The 25,233-nt window shown below is 35.5% G+C and overlaps 1 protein-coding gene across 1 annotated transcript in view; it reads right to left on the bottom strand.

Moving 5' to 3' along the window:
• Window positions 1–25,233, bottom strand: part of ITFG1 (integrin alpha FG-GAP repeat containing 1) — a 316,107-nt gene that overhangs the window by 101,512 nt on the left and 189,362 nt on the right. Inside the window, exons 11-12 of the mRNA XM_080828159.1 lie at window positions 16,893–17,043; window positions 14,117–14,225 (exon numbers count right to left, since the gene is read on the bottom strand). Of these exons, the coding sequence (XP_080684285.1) occupies window positions 14,117–14,225; window positions 16,893–17,043 (260 nt within the window). The remainder of the gene's footprint in view (window positions 1–14,116; window positions 14,226–16,892; window positions 17,044–25,233) is intronic.

Here is a 25,233-nt window from a genome sequence, read left to right as displayed (position 1 = left end):
ATCATAGGACTCCCACAAGAAGAAGAGCAAGAAAAAGGGGCGGAAGCATTATTTGAACAAATTGTAGCTGAGTACTTCCCTAATTTGGGGAAGAAAATGGGCATTCAAATCCAAGAGGCACAGAGAATTCCCCTCTAAATGAATAAAAGCAGGCCTACACCAAGACACATCACAGGGAAATCTGCAAAATACTAACAAAGGAGAGAATTCTGAAAGCAGCTAGGGACAAAAGGACTTTAACCAACAAGGGTAGATACATAAGTTTAGTAGAATTACCCACAGAAATCTGGCAGTCCAGAAGAAAGTGGCATGCTATATTCAATGTGTTAAATGGAAAAAATATGCAGTCAAGGCTGCCACTGAGAATAGAAAGAGAAATAAAGTGTTTCCAAGACAAACAAAAACTAAAGGAGTTCATGAACATTAAAGCAGCTCTGCAAGAAATATTAAAGTGGACACTCTGAATGGGAAAGAGAGACCAAAAGCAACAAAGATTAGAAAGAAAAAGAGACAATTTACAGGAACAGAGACTCTACACGTAATATAATGGCACAAAATTCATATCTATCAATAATCACTCTGAATATAAATGGACTCAATGGTCCAATCAAAATACATAGGGTATCAAAGTGGATAAAAAAAAAACAAAACCAAACAACAGGACCCATTGATACGATGCTTACAAGAGACTCATTTTAGACCAAAAGACATCTTCAGATTGAAAGTGAGAGGTGGAGAACCATGCTAATGGATATCAAAAGAAATCTGGAGTAGATATCCTTATATCAGACAAACTAAATTTTAAACAAAGACTGTAGTAAGAGATGAAGAAAGGCACTATATCATAATAAAGAGGTATATCCAACAAGAAGATCTAAGAATTGTAAATATTTATGTTCCCAACTTGGGAGAAGCCAAATATACAAATCAATTAATAATAAACTTAAAGAAACTCATTGAAAACAACACAATAATAGTAGGGGCCTTCATTAGCCCACTCAAAGCAATGGACATATCATGTAAGCAGAAAATCAATAAGAAAACAATGTCTTTGAATGACACACTGATGGACTTAATAGATCTATTAAGATGGACTTAATAGATCTATTCAGGGCATTTCATCATAAAGCAGCAGAATACACATTCTTTTTGAGCGCACATAGAACACTCTTCAGAACAGATCACATACTGGGTCACAAATCAGACCTCAACCAGTACAAAAAGATTAAGATCATACCACGCATATTTTCAGGCCACAATGCTATGAAACTTGAAGTCAGCCACAAGAAAAAAAATTTGAAAGACCACAAATATATGGAAATTAAATAACATCCTATTAAGATTGAATGTGTCAACCAGAAAATTAAGAAATGAAAAAATACATGGAAGCAAATGAAAGTGAAAACACAAAAAGTCAAAAAAACCTTTGGGATGCTGCAAAGGTGGTCCCAAGAGGCAAGTATATTATAATACAGGTCTTCCTCAAGAAACAAGACAAGTCTCAAATATACAACCTAACCTAATACCTAAAGGAGCTGGAAAAAGAACAGCCAAGAAAGCCTAAAACCAGTATAAGAAGGGAAATAATAAAGATTAGAGCAGAAATGGATGGCATAGGAAAAAAACAAAACAAAACCCAGGAGAAGAGATCGATGAAACTAGGAGCTGGTATATTAAGAAAATTAAGAAGACTGATAAACCTCTAGCCAGATTTATCAATCACTAATAAAACAGGTGAGATCACAAACACCACCACAGAAATACAATTATAAGAGAATATTATGTGCAATTATATGCCAAAAATTGGGCAATCTGGAGGAAATGGATAATAAATTCCTAGAAGCATAAAAACTACCAAAACAGAAATAGAAAAGGAAGGAAGAAATAGAGAAAGGAAGAAATAGAAAACCTGAACAGACCCACAACCAGCAAAGGAATTGCTGTAATCAGTAATCAAAAATCTCCCAATAGAGAAGAGTCCAGGGCAAGATGGCTTCTCAGCGGAATTCTACTAAACATTTAAAGAAGAATTAATACCTATTATTACAAAATGGTTCAAAAAAAAAAAAATGGAAGGAAAACTGCCAAACTCATTCTATGAGGCCAGCATTACCTTGATCCCCAAACGAAAGACCCCACCAAAAAGTCTAGACCAATATCCCTGATGAACATGATGCAAAAATTCTCAACAAAGATACAAGCTGATCAGTCCAATGGTATATTAAAAGGCTATTTACTACCACCAAGTGAGATTTATTCCTGGGCTGCAGGGGTGATTCAATATCCATAAACCAATCATGTGATACACCACATTAATAAGAGAAAGAATAAGAATCATATGATCATCTCAATAGATGCAGAAAAAGCATTTGACAAAATACAGCATCCTTTCTTCATAAAAACCCTCTACAGTATACAGATAGAGGCAACATATGAAAACATCATAAAGGCCATGTATGAAAGACCCACAGGTAATAACATCCTCAATGGGGAAAAACTGATAGCTTTGCCCCTAAGGTCAGGAACATGACAGCTATGTCCACTCTCAACATGATAGTTCAATATAGTGCTGGAAGTCCCAGCCTCAGCAATCAGACAACACAAAGAAGTAAAAGGCCTCGAAATTGGCAAGAAAGAAGTCAAACTTTCATTCTTTGCGGGTGACACGATACTCAATATACAAAACCTGAAAACTCCACCAAATGATTTCTAGAACTGATACATGAATTCAGCAAAGTATTAGGATATAAAATCAACATATATAAGTCTGTTGCATTTCTATACACCAATAATAAAGCAGCAGAAAGAGAAATCAAGGAATCGATCCCATTTACAATTGCACTAAAAACTGTAGGATACCTAGGAATAAACCTAACCAAACAGGTAGAAGATCTGAAAACTACAGAACACTTATAAAAGAAATGAAGACCCAAAGAAATGGAAAACCATTCCATGCTCATGGATTGGAAGAGCAAATATTGTTAAAATGTCTAAGCTACCCAAAGCAATCTACACATTCAATGCAAACCCCATCAAGATAACAGCAGCATTTTTTACAGAGAACAAACAAATCTAAAATGTATATGGAATAGAAAAGACCCTGAATAGCCAAAGCAATATTGGAAAAGAAAACCAGACCTGGAGGTATCACAATTCCAGGTTTCAAGCTGAATTACAAAGCTGTAATCACCAAGACTGTATGGTACTAGGATAAAAACAGACACATAGATCAGTGGAAATGAATAGAGACCCCAGAAATGGACCTCCAACTCTATGGTCAACTACTCTTTGACAAAGCAGGAAAGAATACCCAATGGAAAAAAGACTGTTTCTTCAACAACGAATGTTGGGAAAATTGGACAGTATTATGCAGAAGAATGAAACTGGACCATTTTCTTACACCATACACAAAAATAAATTCAAAATGGATGAACGACCTAAATGTGAGACAGGAATCCATCAAAATGCTAGAGGAGAACACAGGCAGCAAACTCTTTGACCTCGGCCACAGCAACTTCTTACTAGACATGTCTCTGTCTCGGGAGTAAAGGGAAACAAAAACAATAGTGAACTACTGGGACTTTCATCAAGATAAAAAGCTTTTGCACAACAAAGGATAGAATCAACAAAACTGAAAGGCAATGTATGGAATGGGAGAAGATAAATGCAAATGACATACTAGATAAAGGGCTAGTATCCAAAATCTATAAAGAATTTATTAAACTCAACATCCCAAAAATAATAATCAGTTAAGAAATGGGCAGAAGACATGAACAGACATTTCTTGAAAGAAGACATACACCTGGGTAATAGACACATGAAAAAGTGCTCAACATCACTCATTATCAGGGAAATACAAATGAAAACCACAATGAGATACCCATCTCATACCTGTCAGAATGGCTAAAATTAACAATTCAGGAACAAAAGATGTTGGCGAGAATGTGGAGAAAGGGGAACCATCTTACCCGTTGGTAGGAATGCAAATTGGTGCAGCCACTGTGAAACACAGTATGGAGGTTCCTCAAAAAGTTCAAAATAGAGCTACCCTATGACCCAGCAGTTGCACTACTAGGTGCAACTTATCCAAAGGATATAAACATAGTTATTTGAAGGGGTGAATGCACCCCAATGTTTATAGTAGCACTACCAACAAGAGCCAAATTATGGAAATAGCCTAAATGTGCATTGACTGATGAATGGATAAAGAAGATGTGGTACATGTCTACAATGGAATATTACTTAGTCATCAAAAAGAATGAAATCTTTCCATTTGCAAGGATGTGGATGGAGCTAGATTATATTATGCTAAGCAAACTAAATCAGAGAAAGACAAATACCATATGATTTTACTCATATGTGGAATTTAAGAAACAAACAGATGAACATGGAGAAGGGAAGAAAAAATAAAATAAGAAAGAGAGAGGGAGGAAATCATAAGAGACTCAACTCTAGAGAAGAAACTGAGGGTCAATGGAGGGAGCTGGGTGAGGGATGGGTTAAACTGGGTAATGGGCATTAAGGAGTATAGTTGTGATGAGCCATGGGTGTTGTACATAAATGATGAATCACTAAATTCTACTCCTGAAACTAATAGTACATTATATGGTAACTAACTTGAATTTAAATAAAATCTTGGAAGAAGAAAAAGTAAAATGAAAAATCCTTGCCTGGATTATATGTGACTCCTCATAGTCATTCTCTGAATTTTGTTTTGTTTTGTTTTGTTTAAGACATGTGAGTATAACGCAAATGTCAAAATCAAATACCATATGGGAAATAAAAGTGACTGTCCCAGCTATTTCTGTCATTCAGACATTAATTTAGACAACTTGTGGAAACCTTTTTGTCTGTTGATTACCTGTCTTTCATTATTTTAGTTAAAAAATCATATGCTCATTGAAAAGAACTTAGATACAGAAACTTATAAAGTAAAATGTGAATCATCTTTCAACTAATTTTGATCCTGTTCACTACTTGTGCAAATCAATATTAAATGTGGCAGGCATATGTTTTACACACATATAAAGTTGTTAAAATTTATTCTAAATTCAGGAGGTCTTAGCTTAAAAACATATTTGATTCTAGGTAAACATGTCTGAAAAACTTTTAGTTAATTTAAAATGGAATACATATATTTACCTTCCTTAATCCCTAAATATCACTACAATGATTTAAAAAGTCTGAAAATAAAAGGGTGTGATCAATGGCAGCTATTTTGAGGAATTTCTTAAGGGTATTAAGTAAGTAAATAATATTGAGAAAATAGCCAATTAATGCTAAACATGTCACAGAGCCAGTGGGTCAATAGTGGATGGACTCCCTAGCACACCACAGAGAAACCTTGAATCTCAGGACGATGGTTGAGAACAAGGGCAAGCCATGATGGGGCCAGGGGAGCAGGGAGGAGATGAAGGAATCCTGGAACTGAGCCAAGGATCACACAGGGAACAGATGTATTTCTCACTTGGAGGTTCCTGCTAGCTAAGTAAATTGGGGGATTTGCTGGTACTCCTAGATAGTGTTCTAAATAATTTTAGATTATTGCCAAAAAACCAACCCTCTGAATCCACATGGTGAAATAACACAAAAAGGTTCAGCAAAGCAGTGGGATTGTTTAATAAACTGTGCCTCCCTGTAAATCTCCTAATCTTCTCACCGGAAAGCACAACTCTGTTCGTGTTTGATGATCCCCCCAAGTTGAGGCCAGAGGAATAAGTTAGAGACTCTGGTAATATCCCTTGCTAGTAATTCTCATAGAAGTGGGGGTGCAGTTCACCACCCAGGCATCACTTGTGTGCTGTTCTCTGAGAACTCTGAAGCCACCATCTTTTTTTTTTTTTAAAGATTTTATTTATTTGTCAGAGAGAGAGAGGGAGAGAGAGTGAGCGAGCATAGGCAGAGGCAGAGGGAGAAGCAGGCTCTCCGCCAAGCAAGGAGCCCGATGTGGGACTCGATCTCAGGACGCTGGGATCATGACCTAAGCCGAAGGCAGCTGCTTGACCAACTGAGCCACCCAGGTGTCCCTGAAGCCACCATCTTGTTAAATAATTTTTCACCACTGGTTAGCTCCCAGCTTTCGAGCCCCAAGGAGCTCCTGCCCGGGGAGGGGAGAAAGGGAGTTGTGGCAATTGTCTGCTAGGCAGAATTGTATGTGATGCATGTGCTTTTCACACCCATATTATCTACCAACACTAATTCTTTTTAGAACAATAAGCATAGAAAAATTCTCAGATGCATGAAGAAAAACAACAGCTTAAGAGAAAGAAAACCAAAGTGAGCAATCAAACAAATGGTCTCCACCTAAACAAGAGAACATGAAGGAGAAGAATTTGAAAGATTACCATACTGTTTGCAAGAAGTAAACAGAGCAATATTTATAAAACTCTATACAAACAAAATTAATGTTGATATGGAAGAGCAGTATTATGCTTAAAACATTTTAAGACATACTAGTACTCAGAAAATATATTAACCTATGTAAACCCTCTGAAAATCACGTGAGGAAGTATTCTACCAAAAGAGAGAGGAATCAGAAAAAAGAAAGGGAAAGAGGTGGCATATAGGTAAACTAATGGCAATAAAGCTGGCAAAACTTGTTAAGTTTATTTTTTTTTTAAGATTTTACTCATTTATTTGAGACAGAGAGCGTGTGCGTGCAGGAGAATAGGAGTGAGGGGAAGGGGGAGAGGGAGAGGGAGAGGGAGAAGCAGACTTCCTGCTGAGCATGGAGCCCAATGCTATGCAGGGCTCCATCCCAGGACCCTGAGATCATGACCTGAACCAAAGGCAGATGCTTAAATGACTAAGCCACTCGGGCACCCAAAACTTGTTAAGTTTAAATAATCATTGATAATTTGGTTTTGAATGGTTAAGAAAAAATTTGTAAAACAAAAGGCAGAAAAGGTAAAACAAAATTAATCATCCATAAATAAACTTCCACACTATTTCAACAGAATCTTGAAACAGGCATGGAAATAAAATATTTCTAAATATCTCGTCCTATTTGGGAAGTAAATGGAGAAAATACTGTTACAATTTAAAAAGTGTTAGGGAAATTCAGGTTCATATATTTGTTAGAAACTGGAGTTAAGTTCTGATAGAACTGAATTAGAATGCAGAACCTTCCAGTGCAGCTGATAGGAATAATAAGAAAAAACAGAGCTAGGAATCGGTTCTGGTTCAAAAGAGCTAGGGAACCCCACAATTCTGTAATGCACAGGGCCCCCCATCTTCACAGAAGTGCTTGGAATGCATTCTGTGGATCTGCAGTGTCATAGGGTACCACTGGGAACAGGCAGAAGGATAGTTTTCTGTCACCAACTTCCTCAATTTTCTTAACTGAAAAACAGTGACATTAATTAAGCACAGGCTGGTTTGAGCATTAGAATAAAGGAATAATTTTAAAGCAAAATCAACTTTGGACATTGTAGATGGTTTTGAAAGAAGAATTACATCCTAGTAACTGTCTGACTTAAAGCAAACAACTAATAATCAAGGGAAAAGAGGAAGACCACTTCAAAACAACTAGGTTATCTTTCCCATGTGATTGTTTCAAATTGGATCTAATTTCCCATGACCTTTCTATAAAGCATGTTCTTAATATTTATGTTAATATCCTTAGTGCAAAGTTATCCTGTTTCCTAAAACTAAAACTTCCTGCACCAAATTGGCTATGTCTGGGTCTGAACTTGCAGATGTGTGGAAAAAACCTTCTCCTGAAACTGTTAATTAGATGCTAGTGCTACCCAGTGGTCCCCATCCTGACTTAGACTAGGAAGTCATAGGCTACAGATTCTCAAGAGATGCATAGGTTTTTAAACTTTCTACATGGAACTTTTCAAATTACACAATATTAGAAATATAGAAAGAATCCCACTCATACTTAACACAGTTTCAGCTGTCAACAAAACATGGCCAATCTTGTTACATCTACATTCCACTTCCTACTTCCTTGGGTTACCCTATTTTTATTTATTTTTTTCATCTGAAAAAATTTTAAATTAACATATAATGTACTATTTGTTTCAGGGATATAGGTCTGTGATTCATCAGTCTTAACACAATTCACAGCACTCATCATAGCCCATACCCTCCCCAATGTCCATCCCCTAGCTACCCCATCCCTCCCTCCACCCTCCCCTTCAGCAACCCTTAGTTTGTTTCCTGAGATTAAGAGTCCCTTATGGTTTGTCTCCCTCTCTGGTTTCATCTTGTTTAATTTTTCCCTCCTTTCCCCTATGATCCTCTGTCTTGTTTCTCAAATTCCTCGTATTAGTGAAATCATACGATAATTGTCTTTCTCTGACTGACATATATTGCTTAGCACAATACCCTCTAGTTCCATCCGTGTCGTTGCAAATGGCACGAATTCACTTTTTGATGGCTGCATAATATTCCATTGTATATATGTACCACATCTTCTTTACCCATTCATCTGTTGATGGACATCTAGGCTCTTTCCACAGTTTGGCTACTGTGGACATTGCTGCTATAAACATTGGGGTGCATGTGCCCCTTTGGATCACTACATTTGTATCTTTAGGGTAAATACCTAGTAGTGTGATTGCTGGGTCGTAGGGTAGCTCTATTTTCAACTTTTTGAGGCACCTTCACACTGTTTTCCAGAGTGGCTGCACCAGCTTGCATTCCCACCAACAGTGTAGAGTGTTCCCCTTTCTCTGCATCCTCGCCAACAACTGTTGTTTCCTGACTTGTTAATTTTAGCCATTCTGACTGGTGTGGGGTGATGTGGTATCTCGTTGAGGTTTTGATTTGTATTTCCTGATGCTGAGTGATGTGGAGCACTTTTTCATGTGTCTGTTGGCCATCTGGATGTCTTCTTTGCAGAAATGTCTGTTCATGCCCATTTCTGCCCATTTCTTGATTGGATTATTTGTTCTTTGGGTGTTGAGTTTGATAAGTTCTTTTTAGATTTTGGATACTAGCCCTGTATCCGATATGTCAGTTGCAAATATCTTCTCCCATTCTGTCAGTTGTCTTTTCGTTTCGTTGACTGTTTGTTTCCTTTGCTGTGCAAAAGCTTTCGATCTTGATGAAGTCCCAATAGTTCATTTTTGCCCTTGCTTTCCTTGCCTTTGGCGATGTTTCTAGGAAGAAGTTGCTGTGGCTGAGGTCGAAGAAGTGGCTGCCTGTGTTCTGCTCTAGAATTTTGATGGATTTCTGTCTCACACTGAGGTCTTCCATCCATTTTGAATCTGTTTTTGTGTGTGGTGTAAGGAAATGGTCCAGATTCGTTCTTCTGCTTGTGGCTGTCCAATTTTCCCAACACTATTTGTTTGAAGAGACCGTCTTTTTTCCATTGTACATTCTTTCCTACTTTGTCGAAGATTAGTTGACCATAGAGTTGAGGTTCCTGGGTTACTTTAAAGAGACACCTCAAATATGTCATTTCATTTTCATGTAGTCTCTTATCTGATTATTTAATTCTTTAAATAAGTTTACTTTTTTCCTGAGCAGGACCATTATGTATTTATTTATTCTGTTACTATAGTTATAATTTATGGTCTACTGTAAGGAGAAAAACTACAATAAATTTAGTAGGACTAATTGTTTTATTATTCAACAGATATTTATCAAGGGTCTGCTATATACCAGATATTAGTATCAATGGACAGAAGTAACTGAATATGCATATTTTGACTTCATACAAAAATAAATATTCTAACAACTAAACTGACTTATAAAAGAAGTGTGTGTTGTTTTATGAGGAGGTGAGTTTTGCTGCTAGGCTTCAAGCAGAAGCTGAGTGAGATGTTGCATTAGGGTGCACTTGGGCAAGGCCTTCTGAGGCCTTTCCCATCTCTAGGATTCCCTGATCTTTCTGTAATTTTTAAAAATATAAATGAATAAATATCAAGGAAGGACTGAATATCCTAAATTATATGTATGCACTTCACATGGACCATTTCCAGGTGATCAATATAAACAAAGTGTGAGACCAGCTTCTACTTCATACTGAAAAACTGCTTTCTCTCTTTAGCTTTATTATGATTATGATTACAACTGGGGATCTGAATCCCACTGTAGGAAAATCTTTTATGCTCCAATTTACTTCTATTTCACATGACTGATGACCTCTGCTCTAGGAGAGTCTAGAGGTGCACACAAGGGAAGTAACAGCATCATATGCCCTTATGCTAACTAACAAATCTGTGAGTATAGTATAAAAATTCAAGCATATTTTTTCAAGCTTTACAAAACAAATAATTTTAAATATGAAAGCAGTTTTAAGGCTGGAATAAAAGAACCTGTTGAGTGCAGGGTGAACTTGATTTGTCCTAACCATATACAAATTAGTATCTATTTCACTAGAATTCCTTACTACTCAATAAGTAACATCTATTCTAGGAAGCATTAATTTTCAATCTGTACAGCCATATACATAAATATTTCACATTTAGATGAACTAAGCAATATATATATATATTTTTTTTTTTTTGAAATCTTTAAATGTGAGAAAATAGTTTCTTTGAAGTACATTGGCAAAACTCAAATCAAGGACACAAATCCTATAGCTATCTCATTAAACAGAAAAAAATACTTTGAAAGAGAATTATTGAGTTTCAATATAAATTTCTGAAACATTTATTCTAGATTGGAACAAAAAGGTTATTTTCACAGGATCCCATTAAGGTCATAAGAGCCCCTCTCTTACTGCACGATATTTTTTCTGTACATTTTTGGTTTATAAGCCTGGGAAATTAAGTAAGTTTTTTTTTATTTTTAAAAAAATTTATTATTTATTTATTTACTTATTTTATCATGGATACATTTTGGATTCCTTTTAAATTAAATTAAATTTTTTTTCAGTGTTTCAAGATGCATTGTTTATGCACCACACCCAGTGCTCCACGCAATATGTGCCCTCCTTAATACCCACCACCAGGCTCACCCAATCCCCCACTCCTCTCCCCTCCCAAACCCTCAGTTTGTTTCTTAGAGTAAGTTATTTTTTTTTTCAAGATTTTGTTTTTTTATTTGAATGAGAGAGAGAAAGAAAGAGAGAGAGAGAGTGCACACACACAAGTGGGCAGGGAGGGGCAGAGGGAGAAGCAGGTTCCCTGAGCCTGATATGTGGCTCGATCTCAAGACTCAGTAATCATGACCTGAGCTGAAGATAGACGCTAACTGACTGAGCCACCCAAGTAAGTAAGTTATTTTCTAGTCACAGAGAATCCTGAATATAGGTAGACCTGAGAACTTAAGCTAGGGTAGGTAACTCAATCACTAAGGCTCAATCTTCTCTTTTCTGGAAATGAACTACTGACTACCTATAGCTCTAGCATCACAAAGCAGATAAAGGTGGGAATATGTCCTTGAATTCGAGTTTCATATTTTGGTACAATGTTTCCTAGAGACAGAACATGGGGTCTGAGGCATCAAGTGTTGCCTGGGTACTAGAGGTAATACTTTTAAATTAAGATAAGATAGCCAATCTATGCCCTGAAAAGTACCTGGCCATACATTTAACATGAATTTCCTGAAGGCCTCCTATATGCTATGCTCTGTGTTTGGCACTGGGTAATCAAAGACAAATAAGACATGGACACTAATCTCAAGTTGTTTAGAATACTATTATTAATACCAGATTTCAGAGTGCTTCTCAAATATCCTGGAACGGATGGAGTTGGGGGTAGAGAAGAGATTACGTGTTACATTAAAGTAAATGGGAACTAGGAGTGTGCTGTCATTTTCAAAGGCTGATTCTAATGATCCAAGGGCATAGAATAGATATATTGAGAGGTATGTTTCAGCTGAATCTTCCCAAGGCAACTAGAGTTTGCATTAGCCAATGGCTATACTAGACTTAGTTATTTATCTGAAGAAGATCAAATTCCAAACTGTACTTATTTCAACAGTGCTTGTTTCAATTCAGTGAATTGAATCAGGTTATTCTAATTACACATACATTTAGAGTTAGCAAAAATTTTAAGGATTCCTTATCTTTCAGATGAGAAGAGGATTAAAGTTGAAGGAAAACTGCTGAGGAAAAAAAATACACTTTAAAGTAGATACATTAATAAGCAAGCCAAATATACAGCAAAGTTTAATTTTTTTTTAGCTTTAAAATAGCCAAGTAATACCTCCTTCAAAATGGCAAAGGAGTGCCTGCAATCATATAGATAAAAAGTGTAGAAATGGGTAGAGTATCAGTATTCTGAGATTGTGGTAGTAATGAAGATGGGAGTGACTCTTAGTTCACTCAAATTAGAATGAATATGCTGGTTAGAAAGGAAAATTACATTTTCTGTTATTTATAAATACATGTGTCACTTCATTAACAATTAACAAATGACCGTCTTGATGGCTGTCTTGGTGTCAACTATAATAATAGTAACACAAACACAGTTACTTTCCAACAGCAATTAATGATAAAACTCTCAGCAAAGCAGGAACAGGGTAAACTTAACACAATACAGAAATACAAAAACCTACTGATAATATCATACTTAATGGTGAAAGATGGAATGCTTTCCCCCAAGATCAGAAACAAAGCAAGGATGTCCACTGGCACCAATCTTATTTAACACAGTAATGTAAATTTTAGCCAGAAGAAGGAATAAAAGGGCATAGATTGGAAAGAAGAAATCAGAGGTTTCCATGCAGATAACGTAACTGTCTAAGTAGAAAATCCTATCGAATCTTAAAAAAGCCTCCTAGAATCAATAAATGAGCAAGGTTACAGTATACAAGAGGAACACACAAAAATCAACTATTTCTATTTATTAAAAACAAACATGTGGAAACCAAACTTAAAAACACAGTATTTGTCATCACTTCAAAGAAAATAAAATATTTAATCATACACGTAACAGAAAATGTACAGGATCTCTACGGTAACATGGGTGTCAGTTGGAAATAGGAAACAATGAGGAAATTGAAGTCAATATACTGAGGAAAGTGGAAGCTGAGTTTCTCACTGCTAGAGAAGATACCCATAGACAGAAATGATTAGAAAGAATCCTTGAAATGCTATGTTAAATTAGAAATGGAAGTAAGGGCATAAATTCATTGTTTTATAGTGAGTAAATGTATGTATACATATATACATACATACAGTTATAGATGGGTATATTTCTGTGTTGTGTATATGAAGCCGTATCTTGTGTTTCTTAGCTCTGTCCATTGGGAAAAGCTAGAAGAAATGACAGTAAGAATCAGCACACTGAGAATCTAGAATTTGGTTTTTAAATACCATCCACTACAAAAGGAAACAGGGCTCCTTGGAGAGACATCAGATTCTAGACTTAGGGAAAGGGAAGTATAAGATGAATCTGGAGTATCTTTCTATCCCAGAAAACATGTCAAAAAGATACAGGAGCCAGTGTGAAGGAGCTTCTACTGCTTCTATTGGGAACATGTTGAACATTAAATGATTTTATGTACTGAACATAATATGAATACATACATATAATAAATACAATAATGAAATACATATATATGATACATGAATACATAAATACATGGAAGAGAAAGATATAGTAGAATGTCAGCTAATAAATGTAGAAGGAATGTTGGAAATAGAGAATCACTGTTTGACAACTATCTCAGAGAAAGCAATCACAAAGATGGAAACAGTGAACTTAAGGTGGAGAGACCTGGTGGTCAATAAGATGACCAGAAGATCAAGATTAACATTATGGTGACAGGTCAACATCACGTGCTTCCTGATAAAACGCACGAGAAGTACACAGCAATTCCATGCAATGGAATTTCTACAAAGAATGTATGACCTGAGTAGAAAAAGAGAAAACAGGGTTATGCTACAGAATGAAACCTGTATTCTTTAAAATTGGTAAGGACCTGAAACGGAATTGTTCCAGACTGAAGACGTCTGCAAAGATGTGACAATGAAATGCAATAGGAATTCCTGGATAAAATCCTGGAACAGAAAAAAATCATTGTTGGGACATTTGAAGAATTTGAACAGGGTCTGTATATATGATGGTAGTGTAACAAAGTTGATTTCCTGATTCAGAGAGTTGTATATAGGTTATGTAGGAGTCTGTTCTTATTCTTTGGAGAATTTGCATTGACAGAGAGAATGCAAAATTAAATGTTAATAAATAAAACATATAAAACAAATACTCACCAATCACTTTAACAAAATAAGCATCTGCTTCAAAGTTATTTTTTAGTGTATGGATGGCAAAATCATTCTTTGTATATCCTTTACTTAGTACTACAATGTCCAAGATTCCCTGGAAAACACATACACAAAAGTTGTAAGAACAAATCAGCAACTGAAAAAATAATGAAAATACATGCATGGTCATCATATAAATATAAACCTTATTCAACTTGATGTTTAAAATAAAAATACTATTAAAAAATATAAAACCTTAAGAAAGAGAGGCAAACCAAGAAACAGACTCTTCTCTCTAGAGCACAAACTGATGGTTACCAGAGAGGATGTTGGGGGGGGGGGGATAGATGATGGGGATTAAGGAGTGCACTTGTCATGAGTACTGCATGTTGTAAGGAATTACTGAATTACTATATTGTATACCCAAATTTATTACTACACTAAATGTTAACTGGAATTTACATATAAACTTAAAAAAAGAAAAACCCGGGGCGCCTGGGTGGCTCAGTGGGTTAACCCTCTGCCTTTGGCTCAGGTTATGATCTCAGAGCCCTGGGATCGAGCCCTGCATCGGGATCTCTGCTCAGCAGGGAGTCTGCTTCCCCCCCCTCCTTCTGCCTGCCTCTCTGTCTGCTTGTGATCTCGCTCTCTGTAAACAAAACAAAACAAAACAAAACAACCCCCAAACAACCCCAAACCTTAAAATAGTAAACTATAAACAAAATGAAAAAAAAATCTGTAATTTGAATCTCTGGAGATAAGTATTAATCATTTTTGTATATTTCCTTCCAGTAATAGTTGCATGTATTTTTATTTTTTTAAAAAGATTTACTTATTTATTTTAGAGAAAGAGAGTGTGCAAGCGGGGGCGGGGGCAGATGGAAAGGAAGAAACTCAAGCAGACTCCCTGCTGAGCCATGCATGACCTGAGATGCATGACCTGAGCGGAATTCAAGAGTTGGATGCTTAACTGACTGAGCCACCCAGGCGCTTCTGCATGAATTTTTAAAGAACTATGAAATGTACTGCTAAATTGTTTTCAACCATCAGAGGAAGAGAGCACTTTTTTATTTGCCCTGGTGACCATGACATATTAACATTATTTCTCCCTAAAAAAGAAGGACATTTTGCTCATTTTATTGGGGAGGGAAAAGCTATGCTCATATTTAAATTTAAATTTAAATTTCTACTTTACTGATTATTTATTTACATATTAAAATTGTTTTGTGTATACTTGACATACAGTATTACATTAGTTTCAGGGGTACAACATAGTGACTCAACTACATACCTTATGCTATGTTCACCACAAATGCAGTCCATTACACTGATTCTTTTTTTTTTTTTTTTAAGATTTTATTTATTTACTTGACAGAGATCACAAGTAGGCAGAGAGGCAGGCAGAGAGAGAGGGGGAAGCAGGCTCCCTGCTGAGCAAAGAGCCTCATGCGGGGCTCGATCCCAGGACCCTGGGATCATGACCTGAGCCGAAGGCAGAGGCTTTAACCCACTGAGCCACCCAGGCAACCCCATTACACTGATTCTTAATGATATTGATAATTTATCATATTTTTTTGTGTATTACCCACATGTTTTTCCTGTAAATTGACTATGTTCTGTTTCTTCAGTGGGAATTTTTTTGGGGACTTGCATCAGTTTGTATAAACACTTTTTATATTAAAGATACTATTTGACTCTTTTATAGTAAATTTATTTCCCAGATTTAAAAACTGTAAAATTTCATTTAATGTTTTTTTATGTACAGAAATTAAAAACCTCTTTGTAGGGGTGCCTGGGTGACTCAGGCAGGTAAGTGTCTGACTCTTGATTTGGGCTCAGGTCATGATCTCTGGGTTGTGAGATCAAGACCTGTCCTGGCTCTGTGCTGGGCATGGAGCCTTGCTTAGGATTCTTTCCTCTCCCTTTGCTCTCCCCCTCCCCCGCAAAAAATTATTTGTAGTCAAATTTCTTGATTTTTCCCCTTATGGTATTTTTGTCAATTACTTTCATGTCTGTCAACTATTAATAAAAAGTGAAATAACATGAGATTTGGTAGCAGAAAGAGGAAAACAGGAACATGGACAATTCATATAATTGAGAATCAGTCTGTTACAACACAACAAGGCAAAACTGAAAATGTTACAACCAAACCAAACCAAAACCAAAAATTATGTTAGGAGGAGATATAAATGTCCTCATGGACAGTGAATTTTTAAAAATACTTATTTTATAAGGATGTACTGTGATATATTAACCCTAGAATTCAACACATTTTTATCAGAATTTGTTATTTTTCTGAGTGGTAAACTGGCTTTTCACATTAGAATGGAGGAAACCAGGGCCCTGAGGGCCTTTCATTATCACCTGGCAACTGAAGATGGAGTCACAGGCATCTGTGGAAATAGATGCTACTTCTAGTTCACAAAGTTAAAAGGGGGTACTGCATTCACTCTTCTGTGATCTTGTATAGGTTCACTATTGGCTACGCTTTTGTCTACTGGTGCACATGCACATTTGCCAGCCTCAGAGCATGATTCTCTAGTGGTTTAATCTAAACAGCACAAAATGAGATAAAGGCATTTTCATATTTCACTGTACTGATCAGTTAGTAGTGTCAATAAATTTGTTCCCTGTGCCATTTAACATTAAAAGGGGCTTTCTTTAATTAACTCATTTGCTTTCATTATCTCATCTACATTTTCTGGTCAAACAGGGGGAAGTGAAAGTGAGATGAAGTGGATGGCAATTAGACTCCAAACACAGAGGAGAGCTCTGAACTCACATCTTCATAAATGTCAAAGAAGGTGGCAACCATGGCATCTCTGATTTGATTTAGGTCCATCAGCTCCCAGTAGACTTTAAACATACGATGTGCCCCCTCACAGCTTGCATTATTACAAGGAACATTCTCCAGTAAAAAGGCCTGCTGATTGCTGTAAGATAAAGGAAAGGCATTTAGTTAATAGTTCTGTCTAGTATCAGCTGTGCTATATTTCCTAGAATCAGAGATGATAAATAGTACATAGTGGAAATGATATGAAAAAAACCCCTACATTTTATTGATAATTGTACTGAGTCATACAAAAATTAAATTGTTGGCTATCCTATGTGAGCCTTTGGCAAAAATTCTCTAAGGCTACCTAGTTGCTGGCCTCTCTCCTTTTACATGGAGGTTCCAGGTCTATCCTTTCTTCCTCCCTTGCTAATTCAGTCACTGACCCTGTGGTTTCATTATTGAGTTCCTGGACACTGTCATTATACCTTCCGATGTGTATAGCTCTTCAGATAAGTATATGAGTATTTACACAGAACCACCTGATATTCCCAAGTCTTGGAAACCCAAAGTAGCGAATCCATAATAATACAATTTCAACTTCCAGACAGGCAGTAGGGTGGATATTGCTGAGCTTCTCTCAGCAATTGTAATTTTCATAGTTATGTAGTCCTCTCTCTTATATGGTACTCTATAAGAAAAGTGGTTATTCTGGAGGCAGAGTACCTGGATTCAAATCCTGACTGTCCTTTAGCAGGTATATGACCTTGAGTAAATTAATTTCCTGGAGACTCATCTCCTTATTTGTAAACTGAGTAATAAGAGTACTTACAGGATTGTTGTAAAAATGAAATACTGAAAAAAAAATGAAATACTGAATGTGAAGTACTTAGAATAATTCCTGTCATCCAGTTATCTCAGTAAAAGTGTTTGTTTTATCATCATTCTTATTTCTATAGTGCAACACCATGCCATGCAAAAATATTTCCTCTAGAAATAGGAGTAACTTCTGTAGTGTGATTTTATGTAATGGTTCCTATTATAGGCATTTCCCAGTGTACACAGTCCTTTACTTCCCTTTACTTATACAAAAAAATAATAGATTAAAGGTCTTAAATTTTACTACTGCTCAATTTTATCTAATAACAATTATTATTTTTGAGAGGGGGTGAGTGGGGAAGGGGAGGGGCAGACTCAGAGAGAGAATCTTAAGAGGCTTAAAGAGGCTCCGCATCCACCACAGAGCCTGATGTGGAGCTCGATCTCAGGATCATGAGATCGTGACCTGAAATTAAGAGTCAGACGCTTAAACGACTGAGCCACCCAGGTGTCCCTCTAATAATTATTTGAAATAAAACTAAAAAGATATTTCATTTGAGATGTTTTCATATTTTATATGTAAATATTATTTTGGGTCTGGACAATTTATAAAAGAAAAAAGCTCTATTATAAGGAAAATTTCCTAGTGTTTATAATACAGTAAGGGAACCTATGTATAAAACTTTCAATTTGCATAATGTACCAAATATATGATTGACTTTAAATTACTTTCCTAGATAAAAATTTCAACACAACTAGTTCCTAAGAACAAATCATTAACAAAGGAGAAAAAAGACCTCCTAGATTATAATAATTACCTGAAAAATGTTGAAGGGTCTTTGCTCAAGACCTAACATAATTTCCAGGTAATTTAACCATCCTACTTTTTTAGCTGAAGAATTTTACTAGATATTTCACAGAAATGAAGAATATTCTATTTGGTTATTAGGAGATTATATTAAAACATGAGAATATGTGATAAAGGCAGCTTTTCTATAATCTTCTATAACTAATGTATTATACTGGCCAACCTTTTGAGTCACTGTGCCCCACTAACTTCCCTTTTCAAAGTGCATGGATTTCATTATTAGAACTATGGCTGCAACTTTAAATACAGAACACAACCGACAACAGAAACTAATTGTAGTTGTACAATTTAAAATGTCATTTTAATTTCTGATATGAGTTTGTAAAGATTATAAATGCCATGCACCATGGTTCTTGTCTCATTGCTCACTATCTTGGTTTTGCACTATGGAACTTGGGGTCTGTAAAATTTCAGCTAAGTGTTACTGAACCCTACACGCAGAGCCCAATTTCTCCCTTTTATAAATAAAATTCCACTTAACCACAAGAAGGAAGTATCTTGATCCATTTGGGTTGGAAACCCATGAGGAGAAATGATCTTGCTTCTTTTGAGTCTGTCTCTTGATGTGTTATTGGCAATTACAACCAGTTTATCTTTTTAAAAACTTTTTCTTTTTCAAAACTTACGAAGTTATTGTGAAATTCAAGTAATGGAGATATTTAAAAAATAAAATTCTTCCTTTCCAGGGATAACCATTGTTATTTGGTATATATCTTTCCCAACCTTCTTCTGGGAATATATAAATATGTAAGTATATATAGCCTTAAAGAAACCCATTTGGGTTCTACTACACAGATTTTTCTGCAACTTATTTCTTTACGTTCAATAATACAGCATAACAGGGCAAAGGGGTAACATCTGAATGAGAACTTCTGATATTCATTTTGTAAAGTCCCCTCAGAGAAGTGGTACTAGTTTATAAATCCCAGCAGCAGCCCATCAAATTACCTGGTTCTCCACATGTGTGTTCTTTTCAATGGATACTCCACAACATGGTTAAGCCATCACTAGTTTTAACACCCTGCTTTTGATAGATAGTGTTCAATCATTATCCATTACAGTGTACCACACATTCACACACATATACTATTTGCCCTTGGGAATTTGTACAAAGGTTTCCAAATGACAGTCATTGGTCAAAGAATATGCATATTTTAAATGTCCATAGGTAAAGCTAAATGGTCCTTTAAAAAAATGTACCAATTTGTACTTCTGGTAATGTATGAGTATATCCTCCATATCTTGCCAATATTAATATCATTGCTTCTTATATTTGCCAGCTGAGTAGCTTAAAAATCTCATTCTCCTGATTATAAGAGCAGCTATAACTTTAAAAAAAAATTTTAAGGGGCACTTGGGTGGCTCAGTTGGTTGGGCGACTGCCTTCGGCTCGGGTCATGATCCTGGAGTCCTGGGATTGAGTCCCACATCAGGCTCCAGCTCCATGGGGAGTCTGCTTCTCCCTCTGACCTTCTCCCCTCTCATGCTCTCTCTCTCTCAAATAAATACAATCTTTAAAAAATATATTTTTAATATATTTAAAATATATATTTTATAAATAATACAAATAAATAAATATATTTATAAATAAATAAATATATAATAATATAAATAAATATATTATATTTATTTATTAATAAATATAAATATAAATATAATAAATATTATATATAAATAATATATATATTATATATAAATAATATATATATTTATTTATAAATATAAATAAATAAATATATTTAATATATTTAAAAAATATATTTTTTAAAGATTGTATTTATTTGAGAGAAAGAAAGAGTGTGTGTGAGTGGGCGGAGGCGTGGGAGCGGGGTGAAAAGAGGAGGAGGGAAAGAATCTCAATCAGACCCCCAAACTGAGCTCAGAGCTGTGACGTGGAGTTTGATCTCAGGACCAGGAGATTACGACCTGAGTGGAAACCAAGAGTGAGACGCTTAACTGACTGAGCCACCCAGGCATCCCTGAGTATTATTTTTATATTTATCAGCTATTTGTATTTCTTCTGGGAATTGGCACTTGAGTATATTTTTTTAATTACTGATTTTTAGGACATCTCTGATTGTTAGTGGTATTAACATTTTACCTATATTCTTATATCATTATTTGCAACATAAGGACAAAAATAGTATATTAATTTAAATGGCTGTTGTAAGGATTAAATGAGAAAGTACATGATAAAGAGTTCAGTAAAGTGCCTGAAACATAGCACAGCATACATTCAGTATCTGCTCTTGTTGATATTTTATTATTATATGTGATGTTATTACTCATAGATTGCAAACATTTTGTCCCACTCTTTTATTTTGTTTTAAGAATTTATGAGTTCTTAAATTTATGATGTTCTTCACTGATAAGTTTATAATATGACATAGTCATTTATGTCAATATTTTTCTTCATGGCACTGTAAGAAATGTTAAAATAAGTCTATCATCAGATGGGAAATGAAACCAGATGAATACTACATTTACACAAAGGAATGAAGAGCAGTGAAAATGTTAAATATGTGGGAAAGTAAAAAATATATAGTTTTTATTACTGAAGTCTCTTTAAAGATAACTGATAATTAAACACAGTGCAATGTGAAAGACATGAGGAGATATAAAATGTGTGAAATGGCAGCACCAAGGCCAGGAGGGGAGAAATGAAAATGTGCTGTTATATGGTTCTTCAACTGTAAGTGAATGGCACAATATTGTTTGAAGATGGACTGGGATGAGTTAAAGACTCAACCAGTATAATGACAAGATTTACAGTTAATAATTTAACAAAAAAGACAAAATATAATCTTAAAAAAAATGCTCACCTAATTCAAATAAAGGCATGAAGGGGAAAACACAACACTGCTGGTGGGAGTATAAATTGGTACAGCCCCTGGTGCAAGCAGTATGGAGGCTCTTCAGAAGAATTAAATGCAGAATTATCATAAGATACAGCAAACCCACTTTTTGGGTGTATATTAAAAGGAACTAAAATCATAATCTCAAAGAGATATTTGAAATCCCATGTTCACTGCAGTAATATCTACAACAGCCAAAATAAGGAATAGTCTAAATGTCCATCAATTGATGAATGGGTAGAGACAATGTGGTGTGCACATGTGTATATGTGTGTGTGTGTCTGTACGCTGGAATATTATTCAGCTTCAAAAAAGAGACATTTGAAACAACATGGAGGAACCTGGAGGACAATATGATAAGTGAAATAAGGCAGATATAAAAAGACAAATACTATATGATCTTTTTTTTTTTAATTTTTATTTCTTTTCAGTGTAACAGTATTCATTGTTTTTGCACCGCACCCAGTGCTCCATGTAATCTGTGCCCTCCCTAATACCCACCACCTGGTTCCCCCAACCTCCCACCCCCGCCCCTTCAAAACCCTCAGGTTGTTTTTCAGAGTCCATAGTCTCTCATGGTTCACCTCCCCTTCCAATTTCCCTCAACTCCCTTCTCCTCTCCATCTCCCCTTGTCCTCCATGTTATTTGTTATGCTCCACAAATAAGTGAAACCATATGATAATTGACTCTCTCTGCTTGACTTATTTCACTCAGCATAATCTCTTGCAGTCCCGTCCATGTTGCTACAAAAGTCGGGTATTCATCCTTTCTGATGGAGGCATAATACTCCATAGTGTATATGGACCACATCTTCCATATCCATTCGTCCGTTGAAGGGCATCTTGGTTCATTCCACAGTTTGGCAACCGTGGCCACTGCTATAAACATTGGGGTACAGATGGCCCTTCTTTTCACTATATCTGTATCTTTGGGGTAAATACCCAGTAGTGCAATTGCAGGGTCATAGGGAAGCTCTATTTTTAATTTCTTGAGGAATCTCCACACTGTTCTCCAAAGTGGCTGCACTAACTTGCATTCCCACCAACAGTGGAAGAGGGTTCCCCTTTCTCCACATCCTCTCCAACACACGTTGTTTCCTGTCTTGCTAATTTTGGCCATTCTAACTGGTGTAAGGTAGTATCTCAATGTGGTTTTAATTTGAATCTCCCTGATGGCTAGTGATGATGAACATTTTCTCATGTGTCTGATAGCCATTTGTATGTCTTCATTGGAGAAGTGTCTGTTCATGTCTTCTGCCCATTTTTTTATATGATTGTCTGTTTTGTGTGTGTTGAGTTTGAGGAGTTCTTTATAGATCCTGGATATCAACCTTTTGTCTGTACTGTCATTTGCAAATATCTTCTCCCATTCCGTGGGTTGCCTCTTTGTTTTGTTGACTGTTTCCTTTGCTGTGCAGAAGCTTTTGATCTTGAGGAAGTCCCAAAAGTTCATTTTCGCTTTTGTTTCCTTTGCCTTTGGAGACATATCTTGAAAGAAGTTGCTGTGGCTGATATCAAAGAGGTTACTGCCTATGTTCTCCTCTAGGATTCTGATGGATTCCTGTCTCACATTGAGGTCTTTTATCCATTTCGAGTTTATCTTTGTGTACGGTGTAAGAGAATGGTTGAGTTTCATTCTTCTACATATAGCTGTCCAGTTTTCCCCAGAATATAAAAACACTGAACCTAGAGAGTAGCATGGGGGTTGCCAGGGTGGCATTTTCAGTTATAAGATGATTAAATTCAGGGGATCTAATGTACAGCATGGTTAACTACAGTTAACCATACTGTACTGCATATTGAAAGTTGTTGTTATGAGAATAAAGCTTTAATGTTCTCACTATAATGACATGAAGAAGAAAATGGTAATTACATCAGATGATGCTAACTAACCTTAATGCAGTAAACATTTTGCAATATACATGCATGATGATATGTTTACCATCACACTATATACCTTAAATTTATACAATGTTATATGTAAGTTATATCTCATAAGGCTGAAAAAAGAAATTAATAACAACATTAAAAAATCTCCAAATAATTGGATATTAAATGAAACTACTACTAAATATCTACGAGTAAGTAAAAGTAGGAATCAAAATAGAAATTACAAAGTACTTTGAACTTGATGAAAATGAAGACACAATATATCAAGTATTTGCAGTAGTTCACTAAAATATATTTCTGAGGCAAATTTATAGCACTAAGTACTTTATTAGAAAAGAAGAAAAGCCTCAAAACAACGACCTCAGTGTCTTTCCTAAGAAACTGGAAATAGAGGAGCAAATGAAATGTGAAATAACCAGAAGAAAGGAAATAATAACACAGAGGAAAGAAATGAAGTAGGAAACAAAAACAACAGAGAAAAATCAATGAAACCAGAAGATAGTTCTTTGTGAAGAAAATTTTAAAACCCCAAAATCTTCAACTGAAATGGGGGAAGACACAAAGTACAGCTATGGTGAAGAGAGCAGTAACACCACTACAGAGTTTACTGGTATTAAAGATAATAAAGGAATGTCAAAAAAAAACTTTGTACCAATATAACTGACAAGTTAGACAAAATGAACAAATTTCTTGGAACTCTCAAGTTACCAAAGCCATTGAAGATGAAATGGGATAAAAAAAGAAATTGAAATTATAGTTTTGTATCTTCTAATAAAATCTGAAAAAAAAATCCAGGCCCAGATGACTTCACTTATGAATTCTATGAATTCTACTGAATATTTAGAGAAGAAGTAATACCAATTCTACACAAACTTCTCAGAAAATATATGAGGGAGACATGCTTCCCAACTCATTCTCTGATACAGCATTATACAGGAATATTAGACATAAGAAGAGTACAGACTAATATTCCTCATGAACACAGATAGGAGTATTTTAACAAAATTCTAGTAAATAGAATCTAATAGTGTATTTGGATTTTGTTTTGCATGGCACAGTGTCCACTGAAACTTGTGCATTTTGGAACCATGTCTCTGCTTCATGATTTGCCAGACAACCATGCAAAAAGAGGACATGGTTCTGATACGGACATGTTTCAGAGACCAAAGTACCTTGCAAAGTGAAGACTGTGTGGGTACATAAAAAGGATAAAATTATGAGCAACAAGGGTTTATTGCAGGAATGCAAAGTTGCTTTAATATAATAAAATAAATCAGTGTGATTCAGCAGATTAATAAAAATAGGAAAACCATACAATCATCTCAATAAAGACAGAAAAATTATTTGACAAAATCCACTACCCATTTCGGATCTAAACTCTCAGCAAACTAGGAATAGAAGGAACCTTCTCAACATGATATAGGGCATCTACAGAAAACCTACAATATCATACTAATGATGAAAGACTGGATGTTGTTCTTCTAAGATCCTTGTTTCTACAAGGCAAGGATGTCTGCTTTCACCATTTCCATTCAACATTGTACTGTAGGTTCTAGCCATTGTGAATGACAAGAAAAACAATAAAAGGCATCCAAATTAGAGAGAATTAATTAGAGAGGATTATCTTTACTCATAAATTATATGACCGCCTATTTAGAAAACCCTATTATATCTAGAAAAAACCTACTACAGAACTAGTAAGTTGAGCTAGGTAGCAGAACTCAAGTTTAACATACAAAAGTCAACTGTATTTTTATATATTAGCAAACAATAATCTGCAATTGAAACTAAAAAGTAGGAGTGATCTTGCCACTGGTGAAAAAATAAACAGAAACACATATACACAAACACACAGACACAGAGTTCATGGGTCCAAAGACTCAATATTGTTAGGATGTCAACTATCCCTGTATTGATT

Source organism: Martes martes (assembly GCF_963455335.1).
Source record: "Martes martes genome assembly, chromosome: 17".
Taxonomy (NCBI): Eukaryota; Metazoa; Chordata; class Mammalia; order Carnivora; family Mustelidae; genus Martes; species Martes martes.
This window is presented reverse-complemented; position numbering and strand designations above follow the sequence as displayed.